Source organism: Daktulosphaira vitifoliae, unplaced genomic scaffold (assembly GCF_025091365.1).
Source record: "Daktulosphaira vitifoliae isolate Bord-2020 unplaced genomic scaffold, ASM2509136v1 Scaffold_2, whole genome shotgun sequence".
NCBI lineage: Eukaryota > Metazoa > Arthropoda > Insecta > Hemiptera > Phylloxeridae > Daktulosphaira > Daktulosphaira vitifoliae.
The window spans coordinates 743397-769802 of NW_026099573.1; the positions used below are offsets into that span (position 1 = coordinate 743397).

At 28.4% G+C, this 26406-nt stretch overlaps 2 protein-coding genes across 7 annotated transcripts in view; both read right to left on the bottom strand.

Moving 5' to 3' along the window:
- The window catches only part of LOC126897331 (MAP kinase-activating death domain protein), a 102538-nt gene extending 100651 nt beyond the window's left edge, over positions 1-1887 (bottom strand). For all 6 annotated transcript variants that reach the window (XM_050670855.1, XM_050670856.1, XM_050670854.1 and 3 more), the window contains exon 1: positions 1720-1887. The gene's annotated coding sequence lies outside the window, so the exon portion shown is untranslated. The remainder of the gene's footprint in view (positions 1-1719) is intronic.
- An 8447-nt stretch (positions 1888-10334) lies between these two features.
- LOC126900063 (angiotensin-converting enzyme-like) overlaps positions 10335-26406 on the bottom strand; it is a 66939-nt gene continuing 50867 nt past the window's right edge. The window contains exons 11-16 of the mRNA XM_050675495.1: positions 15123-15221; positions 14969-15045; positions 14727-14887; positions 14535-14657; positions 10612-10793; positions 10335-10544 (exon numbers count right to left, since the gene is read on the bottom strand). Coding sequence (XP_050531452.1) covers positions 10435-10544; positions 10612-10793; positions 14535-14657; positions 14727-14887; positions 14969-15045; positions 15123-15221 — 752 coding nt within the window. The 3' untranslated portion in view covers positions 10335-10434. The remainder of the gene's footprint in view (positions 10545-10611; positions 10794-14534; positions 14658-14726; positions 14888-14968; positions 15046-15122; positions 15222-26406) is intronic.

The following is a 26406-nucleotide window of genomic DNA, read 5'->3' on the forward strand; positions in this document are numbered from 1 at the left end:
TTTATCTATTCATAAATTTAATTTTTGAAAATAGTGATACAAAATAAATAACAAACAAAAATGTATACAACAATTAAGTATTTATTGTACTTCAAAATTGTTGACGGATTTATTAATTAATTAAGGATTTTTTTTTGTAATATTTAGGGATTATAAGTTTAACAAGATTAAAATCGTGTTCTTTTAACGTAATGGTTATTTAAATTGGTCAAGTGAGAGCTGAGAAAAATGAACGACAGACACTTAAATAAACCATGTAGTAATATGCTTTAATTTTTATTCATATTAAAATATGAATAAGAATGTTCTTCTCGCAAGAGGAGACTACAGTGATAGGATCCTCGATATTCATTGAATAATTTGATTGAATGTTATTTATTATTATTCATTTTGAATAATTTTTTTCACCTCAATAAGAATTCAGAAAAAAATACAAAAAAAGGTTTTTTTGACTGGCGGTTTTTAGTATTAACAGACACACAAAAAAAATAATAAAAAATTAACACATCATAGTAAAATTAATAGCTTCTCAGCTTCGCATTGAAGCTAAAAGTAAAAAAAAATAATGAAAAATTACTGATTTTTAGAATTCTAATTTTTTTGGAGATTTCTTATTAAACGCCACCATGCTTGAGATATTCTCTTTATAATTTCCTTTTTGCATATCCCATCTGAGCTTATAGTGCTATCCAAATATATGAAATATTCTACTTATTCTATAATTTCATCGTCCTTTAATTGTATTCTTGTTCTTATGTTATTGTCTCTACTACATACTAGGACTATCGTCTTCTTTGCGTTCATTTTTATATGTACATCTTTTTTCATCGCTTATTACAATGTTCCTAAAATATTATTTAGATCTCTTTCATTTTCCGTTATTATTGTAATGTTGTCTACGAATTTCAGGATGTCTAGTCTTCAATTAGATACGAATTGTGATTAGTTGACGTATCGTTGTAAGAAAATCGGTTCAGTGAGAGCTGAGAAAAAGTGGCAACGGCCACAAAAAAAAAAAACTCATCATAGTAAAATTAATTCCTTCTCAGCTTTGCATCAAAGTTAAAACTCATTTTTTTTAAAACAGATTTCAATATTATTTTGATTACAAATTAAACAGTTTTGCAAGCTTAATATAAGTAAATAATAAATTTTAAATTAAATTATTGTTGCCTTATTTGATACAAGTAGCAAATTAACTATGTTTTCTTACTGTATTTTAAAATAATTGAAAATTCTACAAAAAATATACGTCTAAATATTTGCTGATAAAAAGTATAGATAATATTTACTTTCACAAATGAAAACTCAATTCATACTACTAATTTCCAAACTATATATATATATATATTTAATAAAATCCTTGAGTACGCCTACTAACATTACATGACTATTGCGATAAAATGTGTAATTAAAAAACTAGAACATTCAACATATGTAAATGACGTTAGCTTATTTGTGTAGGTACTTTTACTATAACAATTGGTCGAATAATAGTATGTACAGTAAAATAGTACAGATGAGTGATTTAATCATTGTAATAATATTCTATTTTATTTGTGTAATTTTAACAAATTATGCCATATTATAATAAAATAATATCTCATACGTAAACTTTTATAAGTATAAAATTATAAATAAAAAATCTTATAGAGCTTCCATTTTTTTTTTTTAATCTTTACAATATTTAGTTAATTTTTGTAAAATTGATTATCTTACCTCATTTTCCAATAACTATATAACGTAAGTAACTATTTTTTAAATCAAATTTATTAATAAATGTTATTTAAGTCAATTTTATATTCTAGTTACACTTTAAAACTAGAAGACTTTTTCGCAAGTGTTGTTTTATACAGGCAAGACTACATCGTAGCAGGTCGGTCGGGTACTGAAGTTGCGCACTTGTTTGTTCAAAAAAATCAATATTCGTTGACACGCTCGCACTTATGTGTTATATTAACGTGTTACACATAAAACGTGTTATTTTATTTTACAGTTGTATGATAAAAGAATATTGGAGATTAATTTACACGACTGAAAACTTTAAAGTATCTATTTATTTAATGTAAATTAAAATAAAATCACGATAATAAACGGATGTAAAAATATAAAAATATAAATTTGGTTTTTTGTATTTGTTTTTAACTTCAAAAGAAACCAGTGTCAACTTTCGATTTAATGAAATTAAAATAATACTATACTTAAAACATTAAATTTTAAATAGTATGTTAACACAGTTCGGCAAAATATTTGTCATAGAATGTTTATGAAATTTTTGTCATTATATAATTTTTTAACGCTGATATTAATTTTCCATAAAGCGTTTATATATATATATATATATATATTTATGTCTGTATCCTAGGTGGGTTTTTATAAAGTAATAAAAAAAGTTTTGTTTAAAATTCAAAGCAAATTTTATACTTATTTTCAAGTTATACATTAAATTACACATTTCAATTTATAGTAATCTATAATCACGATGTATTTACTGTCCGGTTTACCATGTTTTCTTATGAAATATAATAACTACAATAATATTTTCCACAATTGTTCAGCTCGTTTGATACCATACTATTGTAAACTTAACGCCTACAAATAATTCGAATAAATTTAATGAATCTCAACTTAATAATCGACTTATTTCGATCTGTTTCGTAATTGTAAATAGTACACTTCGAAATCAAATACAGTTACATCATAATATTAAAAACAAATTAATTATTTGCGAAACTGTAAGTGAAGGTTTATTCATTATGCTCACATTTAATTACTATGTAATACTATAATCATAATATATATTAAATTTACTATTAGCAGATTTATTTTTTAGTATTTACCATGATAATATATACATTAAAAGAACCCAATTTTAATCTGTTTAAACCTATCATCAACGAAATATGAAAAAATCCATTTACAAATTTAATAAATTACCTTAAAAATAATTTACCTTATATTAAATAAATTCATTAATGTTCAAAATTAATTTTCTATATTTTAACACTGCTTTTGTAGTAATTTACTAACCTATATTAAATTAAAGTTTTTTGTAATAAGCTACAATATAAATAAAAATGTCGTCCTAACAATTGTTCTATAAAAAATCATCTATAACAAAACAAAAAAAAATGGCAATTAAAAAAAACAATTGTCTATACAATATTTTTTAAGCTTTTAGTTTTTAATTTAATTTTGTTTAATTCAATGGTGCAATCAGATTTTATGGGTTTGAATTATTTATTAATGTATTAAAATATATTATATTAAAAAAATACTTTATTAATTTTTAATAAAAATTAGTCATATAATAATAGAACATATAATAAAAATGTATTAATATTTAACAACACCAATCATTAAAAGTCATCCTTACTGGAATAGTAATTGATTAAAAACTAAAATTGAAACTACTAAACAAATTTTATTTAATTACTCATAAATTAATTTAAAAAACTCAACCTAATTTCAGCAAACCACCCTCAATAAAAAAAACTTGTAGCATCCACAAATTAATTGAATTGTTTGGTAGAGAGATAGGTAGAAAAGTCATTTTTAGGCGGGTTACCCAAAATTTGTAACAGAATATGAGACCATAGCCCCAATCAGTGGCGTACACTGAAATTAAATTTGGGGGTGTTTTTTGAAATTTAAAGAAAATTAGATGTGACACGGCCCATATTGTTCGCTCACAAAAATGCCTTTTTTCGATTACTTTATTGTGGAAATATTTATAGTATGATATGATCTTTTTTATGGTTATTACTTATTGTTAATCGTCAAAAATTGTCACTTAGCTTATAAATTTGGGGGTTTACCCCCCCCCCGCGTATTTCAGTGAACCTAATAGATAATTTTTTTTTGATNTCCACCCCCCCCCCCGCGTATTTCAGTGAACCTAATAGATAATTTTTTTTTGATATACGTCCATGATTATAAAAATCAAGTACAAAGTGTTCGGCAAAAACGGAACTACGAAATAACGCGAATAAAATAAACGGCGCGACAGGAATAGATAATAGTTATTTAGGACGCCCAGTCTGACCGCTGACCAAGACAACACGTGCATCGGCGTAGTGTATCAGAAACACTATATTTAGAGTGGTGAATGATAATGTAGATTGAGGGAATTTCGCGTCAAATATTAAATTTTTTTTCTCTAAACTTACTATAATAATTGACTATATTTTTGGCTATAACTTCATTTATAATGCTCAAAACTGTCTGAAAAAAGCAGTGTTCTTTTCTACTTAAGATTTCTTAAGATATTGTTATATTTTAGAGTAATATAATTCTATTAGAAACTTTAGTAATTCAAAGTATAATAAAAAAAAAACCCAGCACAGGGGGGTCGCGACACAGTGGTGACGTAGCATAGTCAAGTATAATGATATCTGACAATTATTAAAATCATTATCAAAAAAATACGCTTCGATGCAAATCTTTAGATGGTGTTTAATTTTAAAAAATTGGTGGATTATTCCAAAAGCTACATGATCTGCTAGTTCGTTATTAATATCCTGATTCAGATAAAGTATATCGAATGAAAAAGGGATTATTAAAAATTATTATTTCTCATCAAAAAATTGTGTTGATCCATACACTTTTCAATAAGTTATAGCATTATAAAGTTAAAAATGTAAAAAATAAAATCGAGAATTTTCACACAAAAATAGTGTTTGGTAGCCATTTTCACCGTGAAGAAAAAATAAAATCCGAATTTTTTTTTTTTATAATAAATTGCATTACATTAGCTTTAATTTAAGATATATATAAAAGTGTCAAACCTTCCGGAACATTTTTAAAAGTTAAGTTGAAAAAGTTGTCATTTTAAATCCCCCCTTGTGGTGTAGTATAATTATTAACACATGTACTAAATATCACATATATATGAATAAAGCCATAAATCATCTAAGGAATGTTTCCCTTTTAGGGTAATAAAAATAACTATTTATCAACACATGTTTCAAACCAGTCCCCTACAATTCATTAACTACGCCCACGGCAGGGTTTTATCACAATTAACCAATCACAAATAATTATCCAACATCCTAGGAATTTCAATAGAGATCGCTGGCTTACTTCATCCGGCGTATAAAAAGCCATTTTTACTCGTAAAAAGGGCTGCTCCTGCTCTCATCTCTCTTCTTCTGGGACCTCTGACGACTTCGGACGACCTCTCTTCTAAATATTCTCTTACATGGAATCTGCGTCAGTATAAGTATAATAGTAGTAGTATAATATTTTATCCCTGTGACTTAGTTTTTTTTTATATATGTATCATCCTAAGTGGTGAACATTGTCTTAGATGATTTATTAATATTTTACACAGGAACAAGTTTTTATTTATTTTATCATCACCTAATGTCCTCACGACAAATAGACATTATATCTATTTATATATAAAGGTTTTAAATATTATTATGCCCTTCATTTCTGGACAGCCTCAAATGTGCCGAAAAGAGTGAAGAAGCGTAATTTTATTTATTTAGACATAGTTTGTAATATATAAGAATTTTAAATATTATTGTGCCCTTCATTTCTGGACAGCCTCAAATGTGCCGAAAAGAGTGAAGAAGCGTAATTTTATTTATACAGGCATAATAGCCTTATACATTATCGTATATTCATAATAAAGCTTATTGTGCCCTACATTTATGAACAGCCTTAAATGTGCCGAACTAAATGAAGAAGCATAATTTGTGATTAGAATTAACTAGTTTTAGTAGTAGTACTTTATGCCTGTGTACCCGCCAGCCTTAAAGGACTATGCCAATTACCTTTCGGTAACGTGTAGGCAGTTGAGGTACAGAGTAGTACTAACCTTATAAAAAGAGTATTTTTGAAGTGCGCTATATCCGTCGACAAGCCAGTTCTAGAGCTAGTAGTCCGGGTAGAGTTCATCATAAAATATATAGTCCGTAAGATAGGAAACTACATCTTGGAAATATTCTCTGCGTGTGTACCCGCCAGCCATAAAGGACTATGCCAATTACCTTTCGGTAACGTGTAGGCAGTTGACGTAAAGGATAGTAAAAGATGTATTGAAATAATATTTAAAATATATTAGCGAGGTAACTGTGTCCGCGCCAGCCAAGGCTTTACGCTGAGAAACGCTGGGCCACCACAGTCTTGTTAATTATATTTTGAATATAGATAGACATATTCTTATAATTATATTTTGACTAGTTCAGAGTAAATTTTAAGAATATCGATATCGACTGTAGGGAATTCATCGCAAATATTATTAGTAAAAACATAGTATAATATAATAGGAATTTAAAGAAAATAAATAAAAACAGGGGTAACAAATTATAATAGACGCAGGTCCCATTATAGAGAATCCTTTTTCTAAGTCTTATATACACAGAGATACTAATTTATCGAAATAAACGCAAACAGTATAAACGACAGTTAACACTGAAAGAAGAAATCACCATAAAACCAACTCAATCAATTACTAAAGGAAATAAAGGTAAGTGCGAATATTTATTTGCATGTCTTACTTATAAAAAAATCACGTAATAAACAAAAATAGGAATAAATGAGGTAGGGATATTTTATTATTTAATAAATAAATATAGTTAGACCCCGAGATCAAAATCAGAGTCCAAAAGTCAATTATTATTATTGTGTTATTGAAATGTAAAAAATACATTTTTTTTTAATAGTTGTAAAAAGGCTAAATATGGTAATGCATGAGTGAATTGCCAAATATAATTATTTGTTCATTTTTTTATCGAGGTCGTGCTTTGGGGGTTCAAGAATAGTAAGGTGTTTTTAATAATTTTCAATATAATATTATTGTGTTGATATGTTAAACTGTAAGAATATGGTTTTATGTATGTATAATAAAAGCATATGCCTTAAAATAGTATTGCTCCAAGGGTATGTAACACCGGCAACAGTTCAGTCGTCTTACTCCAAGGATTTCTTTGCCTAAAGTAGCGCCTGCAATAGCACAAACGCCTCACTACTAAAACATTTTAAATGTGAGGGTGCCGTGTATTTTTACGATGTGATAAATATGATTATTACAGTTGCAATAATGATTACTCATAAAATCTTATTATTTAAAAACTCTCAACACTCTTCTAGAAATTAAAATCTATTACAGGGATTAATAAAATTTACTCACCTTTCGTTGTTCTTATCTAAACCTTTGAAATAAATTTAGTTAGGTAGAAATAATCTGAACATCGAAATAAGAATTGCAAGTGTTATGAAACATGCAGAAGTCAAAATTGTTTTTTACTCACTTTCCACCTTGTAGTGCTAGATAGTTGAGTGACTAGCTAACTCCACTACTATGTGTCCATATTGTTCTATGTTATTATACTCTATCCAGTAACTACTTCACTACTGTGCTGATGTAATAAAAAGGAGAGAATAAAAGAAGAAAGCTTCTACTTTTGCTTTCTTTCATTATATAGTTTATAGTCCCCATCTCTTATTTAATGACAATCTGGAATGCTATACTGCCTTTTTAGACTGTTTTATTACTACCATTTTATTATTTATTACACGGTATTAATGACTTAGATAAAAAATAATGAAAAAATATATATTTTAATTACAAAGGATTTTTATGTTATCAGTTTAGTACATAATACAATTTTTGTGACAGTACTTTTCTTATAATTGACATTAATATATTTTAAGAGTATTGCGTAATCCACAAATGGTACAACCGCACAAGTGTACGCGATTATATATATATATATATATAATGAGTAATAGTTAAATCTTAATTAATATACTCCAATTTAAATCACTATCGTCACCGAGTTATTTCGTAATCCAAAAATGGTACAACCGCACAAGTGTACGCGACTATATATATATATATATAATGATTAATAGTTAAATATTAATTAATATACTCCAAGTTAAATCACTATTGTCATCGAGTTATTTCGTAATCCAATCAATAGAACACAGAGGATCACAAAAAACAGCACCAAAAATAACCCACCAGTCGAGGTGTACGTCGAAAACGGAACAGAACGCAATATCGGTAATCCATATTCGGCGGCGGCCTTATCTCAGTGTCAAGGGCGGGGTGACGACCGATGACAACCGATTGTCATATTAATAGCTGGACGGCTGATATCGAGAGAGACACGGGTGAGCGCCAGCCTAGAGCAAAAGGCGGTGCCGTGTCAAGAGTTATGTAAAAGTAATATGCATAAGTATTATAACAAAATTTACTAAGCTTTCTTAATAAAATTTCATAAAATTTTTTCATAAATTCTTTTGCTTTCTGTTATATTCTTAAAATTATTAAGATATTTATTTAAGATATTAAGATATTTAGGAATATTTACAAATATTTACAATCTCTTAATTCACAGAAACTATTTTTGTTATAATTTGTTTAACGTTTAGTCTTACATTAAGAAAGTAAATTTGGTTATTAGCTACGATACGAAAATAAAAAAGTATTAATTTTAATGTTTTTTTTTTTTTTTGTGTCTCACTACTTTTTCTAAAATATACGTCAAAGTCCTAAACCCAACCAAACCATACGTCCAAAAATCCTAATTAATTAAAGACATTACCCTCAAAAATTGAAAAATTTTCCTTCGTTCCCCTTAAATGGGGGAAATCTCCAAAAAAATTACAAATTTAAAAATCGATTATTTTCGAAATTTTTTTTACTTAAAATTGTCATAACTTTTTCAAAATTGAACAAATCAATAAAAATTTTGTTTTAATAGACGCATAATGTTTTTTTTTACCATTTGATGTATTTTTTTTATTATAATGACCCTTTATCTGCCCGCAGGGAGGGATTCAAAGTGACAACTTTTTCACAAAATTTCCGGAAATACTTACAATTTTATATATATCTTAAATTAAAGCTAATGTAATATACTTTATTATGGAAAAAAAAAATTCGGGCTTGATTTTATCTTTACGATTAAAATGAGTACCATATGCTATATTTGTGCTGAAATTCTCAATTTCATATTTTACATCTTAAACTTTATATAACGATAACTTTTTTAAAAAAGGATCAATACAATTTTTTTATAGAAATACTATTTATATATTTTTTTTATTCGACATAAATTTTTTTAAAACTTACCATTTCTCTTTATATAGGAATGTTACAAACTGAAGAATTCGTATAGAAAGTAGAACTTTTTCAACTTATTTTTAATTAAAATATATTTATTGATTATTCATACGTAACCTAATAATCAAACATAAATATTTGTTGTATTAATTAGAAGAACATTGTTATTATTTAAGCAATATGTGAAACTCTAATTGCAGATTTGAAATAGTTCTGTAATGGGTATAGAAAAGTATATTTTGGTCTCGAATGAAAATTCCTTGTAGTCCAGTAAATTAATTATAAATAACAAACATTTTTTTTTTAGTATTGCATCAAGACTTCAACCTTTATATACGTTTGTCATAAAAGTAATAACTACTTTATAATTTTTTATAATATCTCCATAAAAATTACAATACTGAATTATTAAATATCAATTTCATACTATATTTAATTGATATAATAAATATATATTCATCTATTACACTTATAAATCATAAAACTTGTAATCAGGATATAAATAAAGAAATAGGAGATCATGTCATTTATTACTTTCTGATCACTGTCATATTAAATCTATACCTAACTCAACTGTGCCATATCCCCACTGTAACATCATAACACATATAATCAGGATATAAATAAGGAAATAAATAAGGAAATAAGAGCATGTTGATTTTGAAATAATCCGCCAATTTTTTAAAATTAAACACTATCTATTGATTTGTATCGAAGCTTTTTTATGGTAGTGATTTTAATCACTGTTCGATTAAATCTATACCCAAATATGCCATGTCCCCGCTGTGCTGGGTTATTTTAAACATGATTATTTCATTTATATAGAAAATATAATATATTATGGACTACAAACATTCCTTGGAACTCTTAATTAGTTCATCAATTTTTGCTTTGACAAACTATAATAAAGTTTTTACTAGTTCTTACCAAAATAATTCCCATTTGTTATGAAAAATATAAAATATTGTTAGAATTATACGAATAAAATACTTCATGACGACTAAGAACCGTGGATATCTGAAAATTAAATTCCTATTCTTGTTCGGGTTCTGGTTAAGGAATCGTTTTTTAGGTTCGTTCCAGTCCCTGATTTATGTATAAGATTAATAATAATAATTATTTTGAATTATAACATTGATTTATTAATATTTATTTTCTAGTGCTGGTTTCTTTTAAAAATATAAGAACTAATTATAAACTAAATTTTTGAGAATACTTTCTATCTAAATATTTAATATTTAAAATAAAATAAAATATATGAAAATAAAATTATCAATGAAATAAAACAGAGTTTTGTTATAAAAACATTTGTAACTATAACACTTATTCATAAAATATTAAAATTATTTTTCTTATATTTTCAAGTAGTTTAGTTTCAGGAGAAATTGTATTATTAATAAAACAACTAAGTATTTGTTCATTGTATGCTGATTACTTCCTTTTGATAATGATTCAAAAAGTGCTAAAAAAATGTTCAAATATTTAAAATTTTAACAGTGTAAAATCAATATTATAAAAAATCACATTACCAATATCTTCATTTGATCTACTCCATCCAATTTTTTCTTCTTTGTTTTCATTTATTAGCCATTGTGTAAGTGGTTTAAAATATTCTATTAGTGGTTTGGCATCTAAAGCACTGGTTCTTCCGGCAGTAAGAATTTTAATAACTTGAGGCCATGGTTTTGAATATCCCAAAGACATAATTTCACTAAAATTTAATTATAATAAATCATTTCATAAATTATTAAATATTAATAAATTTTATTTATTAGTAGATATGCTATTTCCAATGGGCTTTATTAATCGACAACACCTAAAAATCAGATTTTCGAGTACTTTTTTAATTTTCATCTATCAGTAATTTTGAAAAATAATGGTACTGATAGCTTCAACATACACTTTGAGATCTTTAGATCTATCGTTGGGCCAAATTTGTCCAGTAGAAGAATCGTAATCGTGTAAACTATTTTTAGCTTCTCAGTTAAACTTGGAAGCTAAAAACAAATTATAAAATTCATTGTTTTAATATTTATTTTTGAAAATTCCAGCAATGGTCCATTATAGGTTTTGTCTAGCTAAATTATAACCCTCATATTGATTTAAAAGACACTAAAAAAATTTTCGATGATTGAATTGTGGATTCAATTTATTTTAATACATATGCTTCATTTAAATCGTTTGATGGAGAGCGCTATTAACGCCCTGTGGTTACAAATGTCATTGAGTATATTATGATGTACACATGATAGCTTTTCTCTAACTTCTTTGTATACCTACCCTCTTACCCACCCAACACAGCAAATTCACAAGTCAACTGCCCGCCGTGTACGGTTCACTCTTTATATTTTGCGTCACTATTTATATCAAACGTCTTCGCTTAACTGTTCAACTGCTTAAATATTGTGCATAATAATTATGTTATTTCTTTACTACAATTTTTTGCTTTAGCTCTTAGAGCACCATTCCCTTGTACAATCATATTAGTGATTAAATATCACTGAAGAACATTTATCGCTATAGTCACTTTTCCATCATCTGGTTTCGTCCGCTATTACATGTTCGACTCACGTCAGTTTTTTTTTATATAAACCTATTGTTGATATAAATATACATAGGTACATATATATTTTTAAATACTGCTCGATATACAGAGTGAAACGGATCTAACTGACAATTCATATAACTCATGATCTATCTACATAACAATTTATACTTTTTTTTTTAAATCAATTTTTACAATATAGAACTATATTTAAAATATGTATTATCTTATTTTTCGCAATTACAAAAAATATTTTAAAAATTAATTTCATTATTAAAACTTTTTTTAAGATTTTAAGATAACCATTTTATAGATAAGTTTTAAAGAAAAATTTTGATACCAAAAACTCTTATTTTAATTCAGTAGTTACGTTCATACAGCATTTTGAAATTTGTTAAATTTTTATTTTTTATACAATTTTCCTATGGTATCAAATGTCAGTCCATATTATGTAAAGTACAGAAGTAAACATTTATTACATTATTTACTGGTAACAGTACGCGATTTCTTTTCCATGGATAATAATTACGTTAAACGCGCTTTATACAGAAATGATTATCTCTAATCTTTATCACAAAAGTTAGAAACATTATTGTATGTTAACTATGAGTGTTTAAGGTTAACTGAGTGAAAAGTGATAACAATTATTAATTTGGGTGATTCTATCATTGTAATTATATTATTATAGGATTAAATTTATGATTTATGAACTTATTTAATTAAAAATTCAACATGTTTTAGACAATGTTTCTATAATTTTTTTTAATAACCTGAATTATACTACTAATTGTTTTTCAAGTCAATTACAAATGTTTATTCAAATCAGTGTTGCCAGATAGAGGGAAATTTCCCGTTTAGAGGGAAAATATGGGACCGTAATCAATTGGAGGGAAAAAGAGAAGAAATTTTAAAATTGTACTAAAAAAGGGAAACTTAGGAATTTCAGTTATTAATCGATATTTTTACTTTTATAAAAAAAATTATTTAAAAGTATACATGTTATTTTTTCACAAAAAAATGATCAATTTTTATTTTTGCATAGATAAATTAATTTTTATGTTAACAAATCCTATTGATAATACTATCTAAGAATATCACAATCGGTCCTTGGATCCTATCTACAACCGTTGAAACAATTATGAACATTAGGAATAAATCGATTTTACCTATCAATGTTGCAGTACCTGATATGATCACTATTGTCTATCAGCAAAAAAAAACTTATTAATGTTTTATTCTTAAGTCACAACTAGTTTTAACTTTTAAGTTATAAGTTATTATTATTTTCATAGATGTTTTATACTTAACATTTTCCATTATTTTAACCATGGATAATTTTGAAGAAAATTATGTATTTAATAGTACTCCACAAAAAAAAAAAAAATAAAGGACCAAAATGTTTTAATAATAATTGGATTAATTGCTCTGAATTTAAGGGATGGTTGGAATGTATTCCTAAAAATATTTTCAAAGCTCGTTGTTCTGCTTGCCAGGTAAATAAAAACAATAATATTCCTTATTTTATATAAGTAAGAGGAGTGAGGACTGTGGTCTTCAATCTAACTATTTTTAAATTTTTATTACTTTGAATATTTACATTCAAAGAGGCTACAATGGTATAATATGCAAAAAGTAGCGATTTATTTGAAAAATGTATTTTGAAACGATATGTTTATGAATTCTATAACATATATTTTTTTTAATATTATTAATTATGGGAATAACAATTGATAAAACCAATATTATTTAAGGATTTCATATTATAATAGTCAACTTACAATAGTCAATATACAAGAAATAAAAGAAAATTGAATTTACATTTATTTGAAATAAAAAATTTAAGGAGGGAATTTTTTTTAAAAACCGGGAAATTTTACAAGTTTGAGAGGGAATTAAGCTTTTTTTGGTCTGGCAACACTGATTCAAATGTTTATAATTTTCATGGAAAAGAAATCGCGTATTGTTACCAGTAAATAATACAATAAGTGTTTACTTCTGTACTTTATATAATATGGATTAACATTTGATACCATAGGAAAATTGTATAAAAAAATCAAAATTTAACAAATTTCAAATTGCTGTATGAACGTAACTACTGAATTAAAATAAGAGTTTTTAGTATCAAAATTTTTATTTAAAACTTATCTATCAAATGGCTATCATAAAATTAAAAAAAAAATTTTAATAAAAAAATTAATTTTTAAAATATTTTTTGTAATTGCGAAAAATAAGATAAACATATTTTAAATATAGTTCTATATTGTAAAAATTGACTAAAAAAAAAAAAGTATAAAATGTTCTGTTGATCATAAGTTATATGAGTTGTTAGTTAGATTCGTTTCACTCTTTATATATATATATTCATTTTTATATTAGTACTCAAATAGCAATAAGCGGCTGCTGCCACGTGTCTAACTGGAAATACTTGTGTCAATTATATTATTTCTTGTCAAATTCTTGTGTGTGTGTGCTTGTGTCTTTAACTGTACTTTGTGAATATGTTATAGACTTACGCTAAATATTACCTACGCTATGTTTTTTTATTTTGGTCATTGCCACTTCGCCGGTTATTAGTATTTAAGAGCCTCCCTATAACCATTAAACTTGAGATACTCATTGAAAAACCTTTGATAATTTGTTATTTAATTTTCTTTGTGTCATTTATTGGATATGCAGTTAGCTGGCATTGATATAGGTGATCCCTCTCATTCGCTCCTCTAGTGAGCGTAATCAGGCTTATGGCAAGACGGAAATCAAGTACGGTGCACAACTAACCATCTTACGGTCTATCTGCCCCGTGCAAAACGTGTAACAAATTTTCTTACGTAATATGTCTAAATAATTTCTGTTACAGGTTACTGATAGAGCTAGAGTCTAAAATTATAAAAAAAAATTAAATAATAGTACCTTAATAAACGACCAGCTTCTTTAGATCTGTAAATATCACATTTATGCAGAGGTCCTATGTGTCCGGCTGCAGTACATAATGCATTATGCATTTGAAATTGGAGAACAATACTTACAAAATATCTATTTATTGAAATACATTTTTTTAGATTCAGTAGTTTTCAAAAAAAGTGTTAAATCGGTTGTACTAACTTTATGTATGGAGTATCAGCAATTATATGATACTTTGAACTTGGATCAAAGTTTGTTTCGTCTCTTGGTACTGGTGGAATAATACCTTGGTATAACAATTTTAAATCCCACCATCTCGCATTTAAGCTATTTGTTCCTTTAGAAAAAACACTCCATCGCCACTATAGAAGTATAGTTATATGGTATAAACAAACATTTTGAAAACATTAAAATATAATTTAGAATATGATTTTAATTCTTACTAAGTCAACTGAATACGCGAATGGTAAATATGCTATCTTATCTAATGCTATTTCTATTAAAAAGTTTATTTGTGCTTCTATCAAAAAATAAAAGAAAGTTCAACATCTGATATTTAAAAAGAAATAAATATATTTATATGATTTTTTAAATTACCGAAATCATCTGTAATATTATTTAAAAGTCCTATTCTGTATAAATGACGAGGATTTGATACTGAAAGAACAATGGTATCACTCAGAGCTTCATGAAATCCTTATTTAACATAATAAAATCATTATATCAATTAATTATTGAAATAGCCAAACAAAAAATTAAATATATTTTCTTTTATATTGTAATGTAAGAAGGGTTTTACAACCATAACTCGAGGATTCTTGATTTAATTAATCTATTGGTGAAATAAATTCATACTAAAATTAAGTTTGGGCTAGCAGGAAATCGTTTAGCAAAGCGAGTTTGTTATTTTTTATTTTTGTCAAGGTACGTTTTATTATTAACTTATTTTTGNTAAAATAATTTTATTTTCAAGGGGTTTTATTTACAATCTATTGATGTAAACTAAAAAAATTTTTTTCATTGAAATTTTTAGAAAATTTTTAAAAATGGTTATTTTAAAATATGGGTTTCTATCTTAAAAAATATTTATAATAATACAAATATTTTATTTTATAATAATATAAAATATCTAGTATTTTTTAACAATTTTCACTATAACTAATGGTATTATTGTATCATAGTTATCAGACTTATTTTGAAATTTAAATTGCATATAAATATTCAATGTTTACTAGTTAACATAAGCTAAAATAGGGAAGGTATGTTGATAAACGGTGAAATACAAAGATTAAAAATAAGAAAATTTATTTTTTCACAAAATAAATCACGCATACTACCACATTCTTACTATTATAAAAGCCATTTGTTATTCCCTTATACATGTTAGCATAAGTGAAATAGAATTAATTTTTCAAACACAAAAATATGGGACAAATAAATAATTTTAATAAAAGTCTGGTAGTTTCATTTAAGAGAGAATTTTAGTTAGTTCAAAATTTATCCGGTTAAACAATACAATAATGCGTTAATTTATTTTGTTACAGATGCCTTATTCGTTTTTTAAGACTAGCTAAAAGAACAAACAAAACAAGATAAACTAATCGAGCTTATAAATTTAATAAATTTATGTATGGGTCATGTTGCTTGCTGACGATGTAATGTTAATAAGAGAGAATAGTAAGGAAATTAATCAAAGGCTATATGTGTGGAGATCAGCTCTTGAAGAAAAAGGTTTAAGAATAAGTAAAACTGAGACAGAGAATATAGAGTACGAGTTTAAGAAAGGAGAACACGAGGTAGGTGAAATGAAGAGTTTAGTGACAATAGGCGAGGATGTGATTGGAGAGGTGTCAAGTTTTAAGCCAGTTGTGCAAAAAAGCGGTGGTATTGACGAGGATGTAAGATACAGAATTAAGTGCGGGTGGTTGAAGTGGAGAGAAGTGTTTGGTATTATGCGATAAAAGAATTCTAATGAGGCTCAAAGGTAAATTCTACAAGACTGTAGTAAGACCAGTAAGGTTCAGAGTGTTGGGAGGTTGATAAGAAAGTAGAGCAGAGAATGAGTATAGCTTAGATGAGTATGCTTAGATAGAGGAGTGGAGTGACTAGAGAAGATAGGACAAGGAACGAGCATATAAGAGGGAGTATAGGCGTAGCGTCAATCGTGGATAAGATGAGAGAAAATTGACTTAAATGGTTTGGTCATGTTATGAGGAGAGAAGAATCGGAAGCCAAACCAAATCGTAAGAACAGCTGTAGGAATGAATGTTGAAAGATGAAGAGGTAGAGGAAGTCCAAAAAAGAGACGGAGGAATGCTATTGAATGCGATATGAGGACAGCTGATTTGAGCATAGATGATGTGGGAGATTGTGTCAAGTGGAAGTTTTTGATAAGGGTGGCCGATCCCAAGTAGTTGGGATTAAGGCGAAGTAGAAGATATATGAGTTAAAATGTCTTTCAACGAATTGTGATCTTGATACATTGAAAAAATCATTATTTAACTCGTCTCTACTGGTACAATGTCACCATCGACAAGGTGATTATTAATGAAATATTATTAAGTGATAAAGTTACTAGGGATGTATGGGAGTATTTTTCAGTCGGGTTTTTAGTATATTTTAGTGCTTATAATATTAAAGTCGTTTCTAAAAGTCATATAAGCGAATTTTAATAATGTAGTATGTGTATATCAAAAAGTGAGTTCTTGAAAAATGTTATTTAAAAATAAACAAAATGGTAACACAGTGGGATCGTTGCTCAGTATGGACGTGACATAGTTGGGACAAGTATAGATGATATCTGACAGAGATCAAAATCACTACCATAAGAAATGCTTTGATGCAAATCTATAAATAATGTTTAATTCTAAGAAACTGGTGGATTATTCCAAGAGCAAAATGATTTAAAAATGTATGATTTATAAGTGTAATATATGAATAAATATTTATTTTATTAACTAAACATAGTATGAAAATTGCTTCTTTGTACATTCGTTTGTCAAAATGAGCTTATTTGTTCAGTATTATTTGATGTTGTTGTCCATAGTGTTCATGATTACTGTAGCATTCTCTTAAAAATACTGAACAAAGAAGCACATTATGGCAAACGGTTCTTTGCCATAATGAAAGAAGCAATTAAAAACTAAAAATGTCCAGAAAAGTGAAAACAAAAAAATGGATGGACTATTAACAAGACTTAGTTACCTATTATACACTAGACACTAGACAAAAAGAAAAATAACATACAGCAAAGAAAATATCTTAATGTGTGACAAAACTACAACAGAAAAAAAACATAATAGAAAATTGCCAGAGTAGTTAAGGTTGGTTTGGGTTTAAAGAGCTAAATGTCAAGAATGCTGTAATGACAAAAAAAGTTATGATACACACAAAAAAAAGGTAGCACAGTGTGGCAGTTATTAAAATCATAATCATAAAAATGCTTCGATGCAAATCTGTAGATAGTGTGTAACTTTAACAAAATTGGTGGATTATTGAAGAGCAAAATTTTAACTCAAAAAGAATTAAGAAAAAATTGCAAAAAATCATTGTCACAGGCAATGATAACCATGTTCACTATATGTTGAATTTTTTTTTCATAGTATATTATATTACATAAGCTTTAATTTAAGATCAAATGAAAGTATCAATATTTCCGGAAAATTTTCATAAATTGAGTTGAAAAAAATTAACTAATTAAATCTGAAATTGTAAATTTATCACCAAAATTGCATATTTTTTAACTACGGAAATCATTTTCACATAGAAGATAAGTCGTTAGAACAATTTTTTTTTTTTAATTTATAGTACATAACATTAGCTTCATTTTAATGTATGTTTGAAGCTCGAAGTATTTTCCGAAACATTTTCAAAATTTATGTTATATTAAAAGAAATCGTGTACGGTTACCAGTAAATAATGTAATAAATGTTTACTTCTGTACTTTACATAATATGGACTAGCATTTGATACCATAGGAAAATTGTATAAAAAATCAAAATTTAACAAATTTCAAAATGCTGTATGAACGTAACTACTGAATTAAAATAAGAGTTTTTAGTATCAAAATTTTTATTTAAAACTTATCTATCAAATGGCTATCTTAAAATTAAAAAAAAAATTTTAATAAAAAAATTTATTTTTAAAATATTTTTTGTAATTGCGAAAAATAAGATAAACATATTTTAAATATAGTTCTATATTGTAAAAATTGATTAAAAAAAAAAAAGTATAAATTGTTATATAGATAGATCATGAGTTATATGAATTGTCAGTTAGATCCGTTCCATTCTGTATAATTAAAAATATTTTGCTGTTGTAATTATCCACCAATTTCTTAGAATTAAACATTATCTACAGATTTATCGAAGCGTTTCTAATGATAGTGATTTTAATCACTGTCAGATTAAATCAATATTTGACCCAACTATGCCACGTCTCCATTGTGCTGGGTATTTTATACGTTTAATTTTATAAGTTTTTGTCGAATATGTTTACAAACTTAAGTGGAGTACATTGGATCCATTATATTCGTTAATTTCATAATATATTTTTTCTAAAACTTTTTTTTTTTTTATTTTACTCTTAATTACTTTTTTTACTTATTTGCTTTTTCCTTTATTTTTTATTCATGTTAGTTTACAAATACTAAATTACTAATTAAGCTACGAGGTAAGTTAACAATAAAAGCAAAACGCATAATAACTTTGTTCTTGACCACAACTTCATTTTGATATTGAGTTTTATATTCAATTATTATATTTAATTATTAAAATACATTTTTAATATAGAATTTGTGATATATCTATATATATAAATCCTAATATGCATAGCCATAGATTCATTTTAAAGTTTGTATTTATGAGAAATAAAATACATTTCAATTTTAAAAGAAAAATATTTGAAAGAGAATAATTTTTGTATTTATCTTTATTTTTTTCTACCTCTTTATGCAACCTCCATCAAGCTTAATCAATCAATCTTTTTCATATCAAAATGAGGATTAAAATATGTTTGTCCTCAAAAAGACCAACTATCAGTGAAGAGTGCATTCAAAATAATGATAACTTGTGCTCATATATAAATAAATTACTACAGTAAGTTTTTATTTATGTATTATACTTATAAAACACAAAACTTGTATTCGAGATATAAATAAAAAAACGGTAGCATAGTGGGGTCGTGGCACAGTATGGACGTGGCATAGTTGGGACAAATATAAATGATATCTTACAGTGATTAAATTCACTATCATAAAAAACGCTTTGATGCAAAATCTGTAGAAAGTGTTTAATTTTAAGAAATCGATAGATTATTTCAAAACCAACAATAACTCTTATTCTCTTAAATTTATCCCGATTAGTTATTTGATTTATAATTATAATATATGAATAAATAACAATTATAGTAATTAAATTTAGTATGAAATTGATAATCAATAATTTAATATTATATAACATTGGATACGATAACATGGGATAAGTAACTGTTTCATTGATAAATTAGACTTTTTTTTAAATTTTTGAGGGTAATATTTTCAATATGATACGAATTGTAATCATTTGACGTATCGTTGAAAAAAGTAGGTCAAGTTAGAGCAGAGAATATAAATGATTATCACAAAACATTACCTTCTCAACTTTGCATCGAAGCTTAAACTTAAAATATTGTAAAATAATTTTAATATGAATTTTTTTTTTCTTCGTGTCAGGCCACTTAACACTAATAAAATATAAATCATAGAGTTAAAAAAAAAAAAAATATTATTAAATAATAAATATAAACATAAATAAATTTTTTTTTTTTGAACCTATATTAGGTTGGTTTACAACGTTTTTAACTTCGTTTTCCATTTATCACGATCTTCAGCAAGTCTTTTTAATCCGGCGTAAGTATCAATCCCTGCGTCATTTTTCAGTTGAGATATGTATGAGTTTCTTGGTCTTCCTGGTGGTTTTCGTCCTTCAATTGCACCTTCTATTATAGTATGATGCAATTCTTCGTCATGGCGTAAAACGTGTCCCATCGTCGTCGCTTTATAGCTTTAATTATGGATCTTGTTTTTCCAACTTGGGTCAGAACATCTTCATTTGTTACTCTATCTGTCCAGTTTATCTTTTCCATTCGTCTCCAACACCACATTTCAAATGCTTCAAGGGATCTTTTTTCCTTTTCATTAATAACCCATGTCTCGCAGACGTATAAAGCAACACTTCATACAAACGTTTTTAAAAATGTCTTTTTTATTGCTCTGCTAATTTTTTCCGAAACCAAAATTTTCTTTTTCTTGATAAAGGCTGTCTTTGCTTGCCCTATTCATTGTTTAATTTCCTGCAAACTTCTTCCGTCTGATGTTATTGAACTTCCCAAGTATTTAAAACTAGAATCTTGGGAAATAAGTTGGTTTTCTAAATAAATATTTGCGTTATTTGTGGGTTCATGAGCACAAACTAAAATTTATGTTTTACCTGAAATTTATACACATTTGATACTTATTTATAATTACTTGAATTTCTGACAGGACTCTCTGAAGGTCGTGCTCTGTTTCTGCTAACATTACGATGACGTCTGCAAATCGGATCATTGGAATCAATATACCACCCACTTTGATTCCAATGCCAAGCCTGTTAAGTTTATCTTTAACTTCGGTTATGCTTTTTTCTATGTAGCAGTTGAATAATAATGGTGAAAGTGGGCACCCTTGTCTTATACCTCTACGTATTTTCGCATTAGCCGACTCATTATTTATTGTAATTTCTGCACATTAATTTTTGTAGAGGTTATATATAATTCTCCTGTCTTTAAAATCTAAATTTAATTCCTACATTATTGAGAACATAATTTGCCAATCTATGTTGTCGAAAGCTTTTTCGATATCTATAAATGATAAGCATGTTATTTTATTTCGAGATATTTGTTTTTCTATTAAGATCCTAAGTCCTAATATTGCCTCTCTAGTTCCCTTTTGTTTTCTGAATCCATATTGATCATTTCCTAGATATTGGTTGGTTTTATTAAATATCCTTCGATATATAATTTTTATGAGTATCTTTGAGGCGTGGGGGAGTAAGCTTATAGTTCTAAAATCTACACAAGAGTCAGCTTTATTCTTTTTTGGTAATGTTACAATTCTGCTGTTGCAAAAGTCTTTCGGTATTACTTCTGTTTCGTATACAGGGTGATTTTTTTATCATAACCCACTCAATTACTTACATAATAATAATAATTAAAAATTTTTTTTTTATTATTATCTTTAGTTACACATTATTCTTGAATTATTAACTATGTAATACTTTTTAAGTTCATCCCTTATGCCTGGTAAGGGTGTCAACTTTGTTTTTTTAAATGGTAACACATATTTTTAATTTAATAAAATGTTTGAGTTTTTAATTCAATAATAACTGGCATTTGAATTTTTAATAAAACTTAATTTGTTTATTAGATATAAACATTTAAAGTTTCAAATTTTTGAGTTAATATATAGGTATAATACACAAGGGATTACAAATACAGGTAGCTAATTGGTTTTTTATGATATTGCTATCACAGTCACGGATTGTTTATTATTAATTATGACTATCATTAGATATACTTTTTGTATTGTCGGTTAGTGTATTTATAAACTCACAAAAATGTACCTTACTATCATTGATAATAACAATGCTGTGTACCTGCTAATATCGATGTCATAAAAAATCAATTAGCTACCTGTATTTGTAATCCCTTGTGTATTATACCTATATATTAAAATTTGAAACTTTAAATGTTTAACGAGAACGTTATGGGTCGTAAATCGATAAGCGCTACCAGTTTTTAGTAATGCGATATGCTATAGTAAGAGCATAGGTATATTTCTATGTTGGTTGTTGAAAAAAAAACCTATATGACGTAATCAATGAGAATTGTTTGATTTTTATCAGTTAACAAGTTGTTACAAACTTATACAAACAATGAATGACTATATTAGAACGTTATGAATCTGTTATGATTTTTTCTTAATAAACCCTAAACTTTAGAGAGCCACTGAGCGCTTAATATTTAATAAAATAAAATATTTTTTTTACAAAACATTTTTTTTTTATTAAACTAAATCTAATAGTATAAAAAAAAATAGGGTTACCATTTGAAAATATGAAGTTGACACTATTTTTAAGCATAAGGGATGGTGGTAAAAATTAAAATTTTCTTGTGAAACAGCTCATCAAAAAGATCCATTATGATTAAAAAAAAAAATTGTTTATAACTCTTATATTTCCAGAGATAATTCGTGAGGCATAGTTAGTCAATCACCCTGTACTTTATTATGGAAAAAAAAATTTCGGACTTTATTTTGTCTTCACGGTGAAAATGGCTACCGTATGCTATTTTTGTGTTAAAATCTCGATTTTATATTTTACATTTTTAATTTTAAAATACTATAACTTTTCAAAAAATGTATGGATTAATACAATTTTTTTATGAGAAATAATATTTATATCCCTTTTTCATTCGACATGCTTTTTTTTTAAATCGGACCATTTTCCTTAATACAGGGGGGTTAAAATCTTAAAAATGCATATAGAAAGTAGAACTTTTCCAACTTAATTTTTGAAAGTGTTCCGGAAATACTGACACTTTTATATATATCTTAAATATATGTAATATACTTATTATGGAAAAAAAAAATTTGACCTCTGGACTTGTCTTCGTGGTGAAATTAGACATCAATAATAAAAAATGTGATTTTTGTAAAATAATTCTTTTTTTTATATTCTTAACTTTACAATGCTATAACTTTATGAAAAATATATGGACCATTATATTTTTTTTGAGATAAGTACTATTTATATTTATATATTATTAATATATATATAGATTTATTTATTCATATATTACACTTTTAAATCATAAAACTTGCAATCAGAATATAAATAATGAAATAGTAGATCCTGTAGTTTTTGGAATAATCCATTAATTTTTTTAAATTAATCATCTATACATTTGCATCGAAGCGTTTTTTATGATAGTGATTTTAATCAGTGTCAGATTAAATCTATACTGGACCCAACTATGCCACGTCCCAATTGTGCCGCAATCCCACTTTTTAACTCTTTACTTGATTGATATTGTTTGTAAAGTGCTTCGGAAAAGCTGGAAAGAAGATGTCAAAGAAAAGTGAAAAAGTTGTTAGTCACATTGTGCTTACAACAAATTCGATAACTCTTGCATGAAGTAAATTGTAAGAATATTTTAATCTTTATTGGCATATAATATTGTGTTTGTCAGCTTTATATATCTTGAAAATACTTTAAAAAATGACTGGAACGTGGTAAAGTTTAATAGGTTAACTAATCTAAAATTTGTTTTAAATTTGCTGTATAAAGTTGTCGCAAACGGGCGGGATTCTACTTGCTGCTTGTTGTCGGTCATCCTGTAACAGAGAATGATTGTTAGGATTACCTCCCAAAGTGTCATGTTTCATGGCCGTAACATGCAGCTTCAACTGATGCTTTCCTTTGGTCGCAAATACTCCCTCACCTAACCTTTTGGCTAGTTGCACGTTGGTTCAAACCAAGCCACATAGGGGCAAAGCCGGCATGAGATCTTTTATCAGCGCTGGATACCCTTTGGGATGCGCGCGATAATATACCCAATCCCCTTCCTCAAAGCGTTTGCGGTGATTTTCACGGGATATATTGTGACCATCGTTGTTTTTACCGAAAGGAGACCCGAAATATTGAGAGGGTTGTCCTTCCCCACAGAGATTTTAATTTTCCCATCGAAGATACCGGAGTTATGGTCATCTTCGGCCTTTTCAGGGAAAATTGTTGTTTTTCGGTAATGATTTGGCGTAATCCTTTTTGTGGCCGGCTATTTCTATTTGTTTCGGGTTTTTACCCGTAGAAATAATGTCCAGCAGCCAATCGCCGGGGGCTTTGGCTTACCGGAGTTTTCGGTTATCCCACCGGAGCTTCGGACTGCAAATCAGGTCTTCGGTGACTTACGGGATACTTCGGTGAAACAATATCGTAGAAATTACTTCTCCGGTGAAAAATTTGTTTCGGCCCGTCTAAACGACTAGTACCCCGGGTTACACCAACCGGGACCCCTTTGTCAAGAAGAAAATTCAAATTTCTCCGGTGGATTACGGGAGAACATCATCGGAACAAACAGTTCTCCGATGTAAGTTTTTACTTTTCCGGTTCAAACCAGAGTCCTGCCGTTGAAAGTAACCGGACGACCGAGGACCATCATCAGGACATACAGTTCTCCGGTAAAAATTCGAGTTTCTTCGGTCAGAAACACCACACTTTCGTTTCAAACCAAGGAATGACCGGTATTAACGGAGTAGAACGATCTGAAAGTCGTTCCCGTCCGGACAATAGGACCAGGGAGCAACGTCACGTTACTTTTAACGAAACGTCGTTACTGTCCCACGACAGTCTAACGTTGGTGCGTGATTCTCTGTCGGAGTTTTCCGGAAAGAAACAAAAGGACCCCAACGCTTTCATTGAAGAGGCTGAATTGGTTCTAATCGAAGCGCGAACGTACCACACCAGAAGTGGGTACATGTACTGTCCCCACAGTTAAAAACAGAGGCAGGTAACTGGTGGGGTACTATACGCTGCTTGAACCCCACATGGACAGTGTTCCGGCAACAATTTTTGAGGAGGTTTAATAGCATTGCTTTACTTACCCAAGTACGCAATGATCTTCACAGTGCTCACCAAGGCGAATGACAATCTCTAGGGGAGTTTGTAGTTTGGAAGAGCCAGCTATCCTGTCGTCTCGACTCAAGGCTCACAGAGTACGAGTTGGTTGACCTAATCACAGGGCTCATGCGTAGTGACTACCGGGTCTACGTAAGAGTGAGACGCCCTAGGTCAATAGAAGATATGCTAGAGCTGGCTAGCGACTTGGACGTAGAGGACCTTGCTCCGGAACGGCAGCCCGAAGAAAAGAAGTATTCCGCGGAAGGGAATAGTTTCAAATGGGCAAATAAGAAACCGCCACTGAAGAAAGAGGTTATTAGACCGGAAAAAAGCCCATCGGGAGCGGCACGTTGTAAAAACTGCAACCTTACTGGGCACTGGTGGGCAAATTGCCCGGAAAGAAATATGGCGAATACGGGAAACGGGAAGAGTTCCAGAAGGTTCACGGGAAACCGACCGGACAAGAAAAACTAGCCCGTCCAAAGTACCGTAAACGCAAGCCCAGTACCGAAGTTTCCGACCAGGAACCCAAAAAGACACTGGAGACGCGTAAAAATATGCAGCTCGCCGCTATCAAATCTGGAGATAAAACGGAGTATCCACGGAAGAAATGTACAATAGATAGAGAAGTTTCAAAAATACAGGAGAGTAGTGCAAAACGTCCTGGCCAAGGAACACAAGCAGCTCTCTCCGAGAACAGTTTCCCGAACAAATCTCTGAAACAAGACCAGCTAACACATGAGTTGTTAACGGTTCCACAGTCTTTCCCGTTAAAACTTCCGAAGGAGTTAATTCCTTTCACTGGTATCACTTGGAACCGAAGGAAATCTGACACAGATTCACTTTATGACCTCCGGGTCCGAGCCGCAAACTTATTTACAGGAGAAATGTTGACTGACGAACAGAGTAATCGTTCAGTGTCCGACCAGGACCCAAGCTTAGACGACTCACCCGAGCAAAAGTCAGAAAAAACATATTTGCATGGGAAAAGTAACTCTTTTAGCACAGTTAAAAACGGTAAAAGAGCAAAAAACATACCCGGAGAATATAGCTATTTCCGACATTAGAACCTGGCAAGCCGAGGATGCAACTTTGACCCAGTAAGTCCGGAAACTCCGGAGTGACAATCCAATTTACCGGCGCTTACACCAGGAATACTACTTGCAAAATGGTATTTTACTAAAAGGCCC